Consider the following 13266-nt stretch of genomic DNA (forward strand, 5'->3'; position numbering starts at 1 on the left):
ACCCATGTTTCTCTTTGTCACTCAGTGAGCTGTGAGCCTTGAAGCCAACCTTCTACCAATTATAACAGAGGACATTTGAAGGCATTACAAATTGCGTATCCTGCACTCTGTTTATTTGTGCTTTTATATTTTTAAACAGTAGTTTGTAAAGCAGTTGCTGTATATATATATACTATTTATATACTATTATACTATTTATATACTATTTTTCAGGATATTATAATTAACAAATTTACATTAACCCCCTTTGAAAGGACATGAACCATAAGAATTATTTTTTCAAACATACTTGAATATGCTTGGCATATTTGAAAGCTTTTGAATAAATGTTAAGTTCCATAAAGCTGTATTGTCCTCTTTCGTAATAGATTTTAAGGGTTATGCATTTTAAATGTAAAACTGAGCTGATCTCTTTACCAGACCATTAAGATTGAAGACACATTATTTACAGTATATGTCTGCAATTTATAGTTGTTTTTATTAATATGTATAAGAATAACACTTTTCAGTTGTTAACTGTAACATTTACAGTAAGAAACTGTTCATGTAGATTAAGTATAGCACTGCAGGCCTAGCTACAGTATCAAACTGTAAACCTCACATTCTACAGCAGAATACTGTGTTACATCTTACAGCACTTAACTGTTAAAGTAAATTACGGTAGTGACACTGTAAAGAAATGGTAAAATGCTGGCAACTACAGCTGCCAGTAGTTTACTGTAATTTTATAAGGAAATATATTAGTTTCACAATAACAGTTCTAAATTTTTGTGATGCCTACATTTTTTTGGCCTATTAGGCTCAGTCTCCACACTCTATATCGAGGAAGCTCCAGAGCCTTATGTTACCACTCACTGTCCTGCCACTGATGCCCCTCCTCCTGTCACCATTCCTAATGATTCCTGGATATGGTTTGGGGCTAAGCCTAAAGCCCTTGTAAGCTCCACTCCATCCCATCATGAGCCTTGGTCCCTGTTTAGTGCTTCCAGTGGGAGAGGGAGGCGCTCAACATCTCCTCGACTCCTCTTCTCCTTGACTACACTGATAGTTGGGGATTCCATAATCAGGAACATCCCTGGAGCCACGGTCCCCAACATCCTGGTAAAGCTCCCATGTCTGCTGCATGTACTGCCAGCTCTATTCAGAGAATAATGGTTCATGTGGGAATAAATTATGCAGCTCTTCAACAGTCTGAGCTGACCAAAATCAATTTTAACCAGCTTTTAAACTTTTTAAACAGCTGTGTGGATACACCCTATTTTAGGGTGTATCCAAATCCACTTTTGCGAGTTTAACGATGGAAAAATGGTCAGACTGCCAGGCGCATGGTTCAAAAGCGTTGTACTTAGTCTCTTATTTAATCATGGGTGTGTTTTGGGTGTAACATGCAATAAGCCAATCAGAGTGTCAACTCCCATTCCCTTTAAAAGCCAGTTGTGCTTGCACCTTGGCAGATTGCTACTATAATGGCACATTTTCCAGGTAGTAAGAAAGAACACTTCTCTGCAAAGAAAACTGATTTGCTCATGCAAAAGTGAAAGCACACAATCCATTATGAGCACACTGACCCCTGCTGCTCTTGGACCCTCCTGTGGCCAGCCCCAGACCACCAGTTTAAGACCCTGTTCATTAATTTGTTGCAAATTTACTTTTGTTTGTTTTTTGAAAAGGTGTATTTTTTAATTACAGATTTGGTTCTCTTTAAGATTGTTTTGCTCAGTCAAGTAGTAACAATTAAAATCAGCAGGGTTTTAATTGCTGAAAGTATGGAAACCTGATCACTGTAATCTCAAAAATGTTAAAGAATATTTGTTAAATATTGTTGAAAAACACAAATCATCAACACAGTTATCAGGACTTGATCAGCTCTCCAAGGTGCTGATCCTGCTGCTGGCTTTCCTTATTTAGTTGAATCATTGTTTTCACCTCATTTATTTGCTCATGTGTTCCTCATGTCCTCATGTACTGATGTAGCAGGAAAGTCGATCCGTGTCACAACCATTGTATTGTATACAACCATCTATTTCCACTGACTTCAAAAGCTGGCCCGCTCCAGGTCTGATAGTACGGGGTATGGAGGAGTGTGGGAGGGGGAAGCTCTTCTTTTAAGGTAGTCCCTTATTGATGCAGCTATGTATGACCATGCCTGCACAGTGGCAGGCTTGGTTTATTGAGTCATGCCGCTGTAGGCTAAAGAGTTGCTATATTCTGGTAGAACATCATCCAGCATTGAATCAAGGGGAGATTGGGATTAAACCAGTCACTGTCAGTGTGGTCTTTTTTGCTGCTGTAAGGTAGCCTATGCTGATTTAGATTGAGAGACAAACATGAGTCATCATTGAGCAGACAAAGGCAGGGATTAGGTAGTATTGTAGATCCTAATAACTCAACGTTGACATAACATGAGTCCAAAAATCTCTGATCAGTGAGCATTCCCAAAACATGTGTTGTTGTGCCCAGCATCTGAGCCTGGTGGTGGGTACAGTTAGGACTAGCAAGTAGTTTCATTTTAAAACATTTGACAGGCGTAGTATATGTTCTGTGAATCATCTTCAAGTGTATGCACGTTGATGCACGAGAATTTTAGAGGTGCTATTTAAGTTGGACCATACCGTTTTCCAATCTGGTTCCAGACCAATGCTGTGGAGTTCCCTGTCCCATACGCTTTCAACTGCCAATGTCTTAATAGAACTACCAAGCAGAGCCTTATAAATACACCCTTGAGAACCTCGCCCAGGACCAATCCACACCTCCATAGGGTGCTGCCTCAATGGCCGCCAAGGGACCTCAGATTTATGATTTCTCCAAACATGCAATTATCTTATTTGAAAAGGATGATAGTAAAGATTAAGATTCAGGACAGCTAGGCCTCCAGTGAGTTTGTAAATTTTATTCGTGCATGCTTTCCTCCCCAGATGAACTACGATATGAGGGCATACATTTCTGTGATAAATTTAGGTGGTGGTGCTAGGGGGATCATAAAGAACAAAAAATTAATACACTGCAAAATGTTCATTTTGACAGATGAAACTCTGCCTTGTAAAGAAACACAGAGAGAGCCCCATCTCTTCAGGTTGTCCACGATCTTCCTTTTTATGCCCAAAAAATTTTCCTACCTTGTTAAGACCAGGGTGAAGCCAAGGTACGTAAAGGATGTACACATAGGGATGTCAACAGTTAAATTGGTATTTTTTGCAGCTGTATTCAATGGAAGAAGGGCAGATTTAGTCCAATTGATTTTGCATCCTGCCATCTCTTTAAATAAATCAAAGAGTTTTAGGACCTGCGGTAGTGATGTCAGAATATTTTTATAAATAATATTTAAATAATAATAATAATAATAAGAAGAAGAAGAAGAAGAAGGCAATCATCTGCATATAATGAAAGATAGTGTCTAGATTGGTCTACGATTATAGGAGATATTGTGTCACTTTCTCTAATGGACTGAGCCGGGAGTTCCAGGGATAGGGCAAAGAGCAGGGGGAAAGGGGCCAACGCTGTCTGGTTCTGCGATGTAAAGGAAAGGCTTGTGATTGACATATTCCCATAAGAACTGATGCTGTCACATGACAGTATAACGGTTGTATCATAGAGATGAAGTTAGGCCCAAATACAAATCTTTCCAATACCCATGTTAGATGACTCCATTCCTGTCTGTAAAAAGCTTTGTGAGCATCGAGTGTGAGAACAGCACAGTCTGGTCAAAATAAATGAATTTCTCAGTGACTGTCTCCATGCAAGTGGCCAGCACCTTGGTATAAAGTTTCACATCTCCACACATCAACGAAATTGGGCAACATTAAAGTGGATCTTTGCCCTTCTTAAGTAGGATAGTGAGGAGTGAGTGATTTCTCTGGTCCCTATGAAAGGATCCCTGTTCAATGGTGAAGTTTATAGAGCCTAATATAAGAGGTCCTAACTGATCCCAAAAGGCCAGATACAGTTCTGGAGGCAGGCCATCCAAGCCAGGACTGTTCCCTTTCTTATTTCAAGTTCTCCTAAAGAGATGGGGTCTTCTAATTTTAAGCTCTCTAAGTGGTACAGACTGTGCAAAGATCATTTTTGAAGAAACAAGGTGTACTTCTCCATGTCTACAAGACATCATTGATTGCAATGGGATCTGTAACAATGTCACCCTTTGCTGTGCGAATAGTATTAATCATTGCTTTTTATTAATTTTGTTTTAACCAAAGGGCTACTCAGGCAGTCACCTTCATAAAAATATCTCTGTTTGGTTCTGTGTAAAATAAACTTGGCCTTGTTTATGGATGAACTTATATATTTGCCCTTTAATGCATTGAGGATATTGGTGTTGACTTCAGAAGATATTGTGCCTTCTCCACTCTTTCTGTCTCCTTCTCAATTTCAGAAAACCATTTGTTGTGCTCTGCTTTTCATGTATAGGCAAAGCCAATGCATGTTCCTCTTATGAAGCACTTCGCTGCTTCCCATAATGTCTGGGGATAATCACATTACCCAGCATTGTGTTCTATAAATTCCCTGCCAAGCTTAAGTCAACAGGTTTAGAGAAGCTGTGGAGCAGGTTAGATCTAGATCAGGAAAAGGCTCTTGACCGTGTTGAGCACCACTTCCTTTTCATGGAGAAATTCATGGAGACGTTTGGATTCAGTGCTGGTTTCATTGACAAGATCAGGGTGTTGTACAGTGACGCTGAGAGTATGCTGAAATTTAATAGTAGTCTGTATGCTCCTTTTAGAGTGCGTAGAGGCGTCCAGGTGTCTAGTATGCTCTAGGCACTCTCCCTAGAACCTCTGCTGCAGAAAATATGCACAAGCATTGAAGGCCTGATTTTACCTGGTTTTAATGAAAACTTTGTTCTACCTGCTTACGTGGATGATGCCATTTGTTTTTCTAAAAACCACAGTGATATTGATATATTAGATAATATTAGAAATTTTTTTTAATGTTGTATCAGCAGCAAGGGTGAACTGGAAAAACAGTGAAGCCCTTGCTGTCAGCAAATGGTGTGGCAGTCTCCTGCTTCTTGCCCAGAACCTGGCTTGAAAAAAAGATGGCCTAAAGTATCTCAGTGTCTTTTTGGGAAATGAGATAATGGATGGGAAGAACTAGGACAACATCTCAGAAAACACAGAAGGAAAATTAGCTAAATGGAGATGGCTGCTCCCTCAGATGTCTTACAGAGGTAGAGTACTTGTGCTTAATAACCTTGTAGCCTCTCTACTCTGGCATTGTCTAGTATGTGTGGACCCCCCCTCAGGTTTATTAGCCCAGATCCAAGCAAAAATGGTTAACTTCTTCTGGGATCATTTATACTGGGTACCACAAGGTGTGCTGTTTTTATCCAGAGAGAAGGAAGGACAGGGCCTCATCCACTTCACCAGCAGAACAGCCACCTTTAGGTTACAGTTTGTCCAGAGGTTCTTGACAGGTCTGTCATATTTAATGTGGAGAGAAGTGGCAAGTTGTATTCTCAGACGTGCAAATAACCTGGGGTTAGACATTGCTCTGTTGTTAACTGATTCTAAACTTTGTGAAGTGGGTTACCTCCATTTTATCAGGGTGCTTTTAAATCTTGGGCACTTTTTAACTGTAAAAGATGTGAAAACTCTAATTCTCTGCACTGGCTGATCCACGTGGCGAGGCTGGACATCTGTAGCAGTGTCATGCCCGGGCTGATGTTGGCACTGTGCAGAACAAAGACTGCCTGAATCAGCTGGTGGATGCAGTAGAGCCGCTGCTGACTGGTCTGTCGAAGTGGCTCAGAGCGTCCTGGAGCTCTGGAGGCTGAGACTCTCTGGGCAGGAGAAGAGCCTCATCATGGAGTATGGCCAGGGAACCTCTGAACCCAATCACAGAGACCCGTTCCCTGAAATTTACCTGAGCCCATGTTTGGAGAGTTAAGCGGGCCCCTGCTGCCTGTATGTAACCCTGAAAAACGGAGCCTGCACAGAGCACACAAAAGAACTCTGTACATGAATTGTGTGAACAGCATGAACAGGACGGGACTGAGTAACAGACTACTTACTGTGTGGATGAACAGACAGAGTGGAGACAATGGAACCTCCCCTAAGAAAACGGACAAATGACTGCCAGTGGAGGATTCTACATGGTGTTATGTTACCTCAAATGCTTTTATCCCTGTTATTAATCCTACTGTAGTTAACAAGTGTCCTTTGATTTACATGAGACAGTTTTCCATGTTTTTACTGAGTGCAGGAGACTCACAGAGTTTGTCACTCTTTTAACTCATGTTTTTAGTCTGGTGAAAAGTTCACTGTGACCAGTTTCATTTGGTGCAGGTTATAAAAAGACGAATAGAGTAAAGTGGCAGCCACTAAATTTTCTCTCAGGAGAAGCTAAACTGGCTGTATATGTCAGCCAAAAAAACAAGACAGAGGACAGGGCATGTCAGGAGGCCACATCAATGTGGCTCTGTAACATCAGGTCCAGATTGTGGCTGGAGTTTAAATTTTATAAAACAAAACGATGGGGGATTTCGAAACAGGTGGCGTTACGGGGACATTATTTGCACTGTTAATGCAACATTAAGAATTGCAATTTGTGCATGTTTTTATTGTATGAGTTTATGTATTTATTTTCTGATGAGTATATGCTTAATGCAATAATGTAAATAAAATATTTTTTTTAAAATCAAATCTCTCTCTCTCTCTCTCTCTCAGAGTTAGATGGTTCTTACCCTCCCTATGGTTATGCTGACCTACCTCTGGACACCCTGCCACTAGACCCTGACCTCCATGAGCCCTACATTCCTGACATGACCTATGACCCAAGACAGGCCTACCCTGAACCACTCTAACAGGTAAATACACAGAAAACACAGTCTTGACATTGTGTTCTGTACAAAAAAATGAAGATTATTGAATTTTGTTTATGGTGAAAAAGATTTGGCCTGAAATGTTGCACTTCTGACATTATGAGGAATATTGTTTTCTGTTAAACCCACAGGGGTATAATGTTTGGTTAGATAAAGGATGTTTTTCAGTTCAGTATACCCTGGACAAATAAATCACAGCGTAATGCACTCTAATTAGATCTACATCTTAGCATGTGCAGAGCATCAATTCTGAAGTTCAACCTCATACATCATGCCATTGATATGGTTAACACAATTGAGAAACTGGAGCAGGAATGACCTCCCATATTATTTAGAGCTTTCCTTTGGAACTTTTATGGTTTCCCAGTGAGTGACAGTAATACTGTGTTCCGACACTGTTCATTCAGAAGTGGGTATGCTTCTAGAAACACAATATTACAAAGAAGCACTTTCATGTTCGAGCACAAGCTGCAGTTGTCCAGGAATTATCCACAGCTTTGGCTGTTGCTCTCATTGAGGGATTGACTTTGACCACCTTCATTTATCAGACTTAGTAATTGGTCCCGCCTGCCACCTAGCAGATGTTATAGAGTAGTGTGATTCAAACAGTGGCCAATCACTCAAGAATGTTGAATAAATGTTGAATGTTGAATAAAACACATTTATCAAGCAACTTACTCCTACGTACAGTGAAGTGTGGCAATAAACTCCATAACCTTTTATAATAGCAATAAACCAACATTTATTTATTGCTTTTTATTGTCCATTTAACAGTAGTTTTAAAGAAAAAAAATTGTAATTTTTACTCTTTATATCTTTTTTGCTGTCTCCAATCTAAGGCAATCTGTTCTACTCTGTGTGTGAACAAGTTTCATTCACAAAAATGTTCCAAAGAGGAAAAAGAAGAATTTCACAGTGCAGAGGTTTAAGTCCTGCTGTCAGAAAGTACCAGACAGTGCTAAATGAAGTGCAACAACAATATATTAATATATATTGTATTATATATTGATAATATATTAATATAATATATTAATATTACTGCTTTCAACAATGTGTCATCAGAGCAGCTCTGTGCTGTGACAGAAATAAAGAGGGAATACTTTGATATGAAGTTAGATGCTAAAAAATGTATTTCCAAAGCAAAATGGTCCATGACTAATCATGTGACAGTCACATTATTACATGACATTTTATAGGCTACAAGTAGATTACCAGGGGCCTCATTTCTAAAACAGTGCATAGGATCCATATCAAAATCATACATGCACACAAAAGCCGAAAATAGCTTGCACCAAAAAATAATCGACACCACGGTGTCTCCAGTGACACTCATGCTCACTGCAGCAAGTTTACACACAAAAACTATATGGAAACTAAAATCATACTTGGTGATATATGCACAGTATTAGAAGATATTATTAAAAATTTATCAGCACTCTGTTATGCAATTCTTTAAAGTTATTTGACGTAATCTTGGATTTCCACAACTGATGATGATAATTTCATCAGTTAGTTAATGTGGTTGAGGTGAAAAGGAATCAGTATATTCACATTTAATATTGGAGGAAGACAAGCCAGACTTTCCTGAATCCTGCCATCTGCCACATCCTGACATCATTCTGACATCATCCTGACATTTCAGCAGCGCTGTGCTGTGAGTACCATACCGCCTGACCCTCTCCTCTGCGGTCTGAGGTGGGTAATGTGATGGTGAAACAGCACATTGAGTTCAATGTTTCAATAATAGTTCAGTAATAAATTATAGATGTAACTGGGTGAGATACAAATTGGCTTATATCTTTTAAAGTTGGAAGATGTTTATGGAATAATTATGGCTCACTAGCACATGCAGAAGTAACACTGCTGGCTTGAATATTTATAATAATGTGGATCTATAATGTATCTTAAAACTTGATATTAAGTGAAATTAAATGTATGAGAGGAATCATTACATAATCTGGCTTCAATTCACCACCTCCCCATCTGTGTCGCCATTTTCCCGTCTCCAAAATGTTCGTTTGCATGTGTCAGAGTTTACTACAGGTGCGAACAATCTCCCGTCAAGTTTGTTTTTATAAATCACAACTTTTTCATGGGAAGTGACGTATGTATCTTTCCAGCCCCGTTTTGTGTGAATGCAACAGTTATAAATGAAGCCCCAGGTGTGGACCACTGAATGACACAAACTCTCCATGTATGAATGAGTCTGGCCTCTGGCTGAGGAAGCTTTGAGTAATCATCATGTTCCAAAGAATGTTTCCATGATTTTTAATGATGGTCATGGTCAAAAGATGCTAGTGAGAGAAATAGATGGTTACGTGAGAGTGTAGGCTACATATCATAGAACCATCCTCTAGAAATTGGCAGCAGTATAGTGCATTTCCTCTTGTGTCACTATGTTGAGGTTTATCGAAATCAATGGCAACTAGATTTGCAGTAAATTCATAATGATGTTGTGCCTCTCATCTGAAAAGCCCCCTCAGCTCTGATATACTGGTGGGCATTTACCCTCCATATGACTCTGATGTGATTTTACCAGCTGTCACATGACAGCCAAGTGGCCTGATGACCCACATGTGACCTCAACCACTCTAAATGTGTGAACTACCATACAGAGTATCCTGAGACCTGGATCACTGAGAATCTTCACAGACATGTGCCACTACTGCCAGAAGCAAAAATCCCATAATTTTTTCCCCATACATAATCACAGCTGGGTAGAAGTTAACTACAACTCCAAAGGTGCATTTCAGCAAGAAACAGCCAATCACAATATTGTCACTAATGGCGGGTAGAGGGTAAAGACTGTGCTGTTTAGAAAACTGATTTCACAATCTGCATTGTAAATCAATTCAGTTTAAATTTCTGGGTCACTCATGGATGAATTCAAAACATGATTTCTAAGTAGCAATAGGAAGTGGTGGTCATGGCATAAACCTGTCAGATTGTTACATTATCGAGGAGAGTCCTGTATTCCTATGTTAAGCATGTATCCCCCTGAGTTGAAGATGAGTCACCAAACATATGAAAACATTTTATAGGACTTTAACATATTTGGCATCTACTGCATGTTGATCCATCCTGGGAAAGGAATCCTGTTTTTCCTCCTCAGGTTTCTTCCATTTTTTTTTAGGGAGTTATTCCTTATTCGAATCAAGGGTCTGAGGACAGAGGGTGCTGTATTGCTGTACAGACTCTAAAGCCCCCTGAGGCAAATTTGTGATTTGTGAAATTGTGCTATACAAATAAAATTGACTTGACTTTACATATAACAAGAGACAGGGACACTGCATTAGAACTGAGAAATTGTATTTTGTATTTCACAGTGTCTCAGGGTGTTTTCAATCCTACAGTTAGTTTGCTCTGGTCCGAATCAGTGGATGAGCTGGTGAACGTGTGTTTTAACCTTGGTTTCTTTTCACCCAGAGAAAAATCCAAAATGCATGTTCCCACCAGAAACAAACTGCTACAGAGTTCGTTTGGGACTGGAACAAGACCATGTCCTCTAAATTGTCTCGGTACGGTTGTTTTGGTCCACACCTTAGTATGATTACTGTGACATGACATGCCCAAAAGAATTGCACCGAGGGGGAAACTGACCAGAGTTCGATTCAACCAGACTAAAAAGCATAGCTTTGGAAACACCTTCTGTGCAAATATTTCATATTTTTCTAATCTTTTTGAATCCAGTCCAGTTAATGATCATGCTTTATGATATTTGCTGTTTTTTGTTGCAGGAGCATAAAACAGAAATGCTGGAAGAGAAGCAAACACCGAGCAAATCACAGGAAGAAAATATTGAAGGAATAGATGGAGGAAGAAATAGATTGAAGGTTTTAATCACAAACGGAATCAGCCCTTTCCAACAAGTGGAGAATATCCTATTTGGCAATCAAGAACTATCAGAAGACACTGCTTATTAAAAAGAGGTTTATTGTTGGTGTAAATGAAAAAAAATGTAACTTTGTTATAATGTTTTACTGTGGGGTGGAAATGGTGGGGTTGTCTGAAATTTTGAGGCATTGTTACACGGGTAACTTTTTGAAGCAATCAAATTAGGCAAGAATGCCTTTCTTTCATTGACTGTTGGGAAGACGTGGGACAAACAGGAGGAGCGTAACTGTTCAACAAATCCTGACCAAATGTTTCAACTGTTCATCTGTAAAGGATTTACAAGTTAGAATTTTAATTTGCTGAAATGTTATGATGTCATTTTTTAAAAAGTGTAATGTCCACGGTGCAATGTTTTATTTTCTTAAATTTGGATATCACATGGAAAACAACCATACTAGTTAGTAAGAAGTTCCGTTAATTTATAGTTAAATATGACCCCAAGTTTAACCAAATTCATTACTGACATCACAAAAACCCTCATTGTGAAAACTATCAACAACTCTGAGATCTTTGCTTGCAAAACACCCAATTTCAGAGGAATAGCCTTACTGAGCTCTGAATATTATGTAATCGAAAAATAATATATTCCTTGTTGGCATTACAGGCCAATCTCTGTTGCTACCAAATGCTACCCGTGTATCCCAGCCTTTAGCTGCTGTCTTTTAGATGTCTCCTCTGTGTATTTGAACAGTGCACATGTCCCAGGGTGTCCATATGTGGTCTTTGCATGGTAGTATATTGTGTACTCATTGAACTATTCTTCACCTTTACTTACTGAGAAAAAAATACATCTGGGGCTTACAAACCATTTTGGATTACACTGGCCATTTTGAAAACTTAAGTGTGGAACTGGACTACAAATCCAACCATGTCCCAGCCTCACTCTCACCAAGAGGATATTCTGTTCTAATGTCCATAGGAAATTGACTACAAATCCTTTTGGGCATCTTTGACATCGGACTACAAATCCACCATTTTCAAATAGCACACAGTCAGACTCCCACATCTCCAGTGGAAATGGACCATAGCTCTGCTTACCAATCAGCTTGTACACACCTTAATGGAGTACACTGCAGAATGAATTTACAACAGTACTAACATTGTGCTTACTCATAATAACAGATTTACCAGGGGTGTGCCGATCACAGAGTTCCGCCTGTTGTGGATAACTATGTCAGTGTCAGTAGAGGAGGGGTGTGCTGCACATTTCGGGACCTAACCATCACATCATAGTATCATCATCATCCACGTGGTCTGCATTTAAGTGCAGCTGCAGCTGGAATGTGGACATGGTGGACAGTTGGGGCAAAAAGTGCTCTGTGCACCAGCGGCAACTGTGCTTACAAGGCTGCTGTTCTTAGTTGTAATACTCAACCAACAACAGCAGCCTCAGCCTGCACTGTCAAGAAAGCACAACTACAGTGACTTATCAATTGCTGAGCAAACTTATATCAGCCATAATGTTCCTGAATCTGAACTTCATTAAATTATTTTTTTTCAACTGTTTTGGTTTTATATTTCTGCTTGTGTGGAAAAATGTTCAGTATCCTACACATCGCACCTGAAAGGAGAACTACAGTTTTTTACAGCCTGGGTTTATTTTAGCTCCTGACATTGGTTCTCTCAGCTCTAAAGTAATTGTGAACTTTAGACTTGGAATGCAGTGACTTTGCTAAAAAAATAGTTGTTGTGGGGCAACAAGCATGAGCAGTCAGTTGATCAGGCAGGTTGAAAACAAAACCCCAGGTTAGTCAAACTTATTTGGATAACAAAATGAAGAAACACTATAAAATGGTTACCCAAACTGTCTGCTGTAAATAACCATCACAATTTACAGTCCTACTCTCAGCTTCAGTTTTGACCTACCATATGGCTTACTCATGCCCACAAAGTCTGCTTGGGTGAAGAAGATTAGACCCTACTTGTCTGAACATGTAGCACAACTCCTGGTACAGGCTCTGGTAATACAGTGGAAACCGCTTATAGTGATCACGTCTTTCCAGGTCCAATTGATCACTATAAGTGGATGATTATTATGACCACATTTTTTTTCTTTTTCTTTATTTCTCATGCAGATTACCATCTCATTGACATGTGTATATTTATTACATGAATATAAAGTAATGAAACAGTAATAAATACAGTACAGTTGTTTCAAATGCCTGTTGTTTCACTGCCGCATCTCATTGGCTAGTTTTTGGCAGTTTGTAATAAGCTTCTAGGAGACTACGTTTTTCATTGAGACTTTCTCCCATCTGGTTTCAATGTGCACACAGCACCAGCCTCAGGTAATCAGCTGGAAGCAGACGGGTTGTGCATTTAGGCTGCAGGGGTAGGAGTTGCAGCAACCCGCAGTGAGAAAGTTGAACCAGAATCAACTTTTGGAGAAAGGCAACCCATAACGCTGCAGTGGCCAATCACAGCCAACAATCAGCCTGATTAGAGCTGTAACCCTGCCATAAGGGAGGACAAAAACATTGCTAGGAAGAGGGGATGACATTTATCTTTGTTTGATAATGTTAATGTCAAGTTAGGCTTTACTGATGGCTTCCCGA

The 13266-nt window shown here is 39.5% G+C and overlaps 1 protein-coding gene across 1 annotated transcript in view; it reads left to right on the forward strand.

Annotated features, from left to right (window-relative positions):
- Positions 1-12215, forward strand: part of LOC122966796 (junction plakoglobin-like) — a 99720-nt gene extending 87505 nt beyond the window's left edge. Inside the window, exons 16-17 of the mRNA XM_044331123.1 lie at positions 6663-6802; positions 10555-12215. Of these exons, the coding sequence (XP_044187058.1) occupies positions 6663-6799 (137 nt within the window). The 3' untranslated portion in view covers positions 6800-6802; positions 10555-12215. The remainder of the gene's footprint in view (positions 1-6662; positions 6803-10554) is intronic.
- Positions 12216-13266: the final 1051 nt, after the last annotated feature.

Source organism: Thunnus albacares, chromosome 17 (assembly GCF_914725855.1).
Source record: "Thunnus albacares chromosome 17, fThuAlb1.1, whole genome shotgun sequence".
Lineage (NCBI taxonomy): Eukaryota > Metazoa > Chordata > Actinopteri > Scombriformes > Scombridae > Thunnus > Thunnus albacares.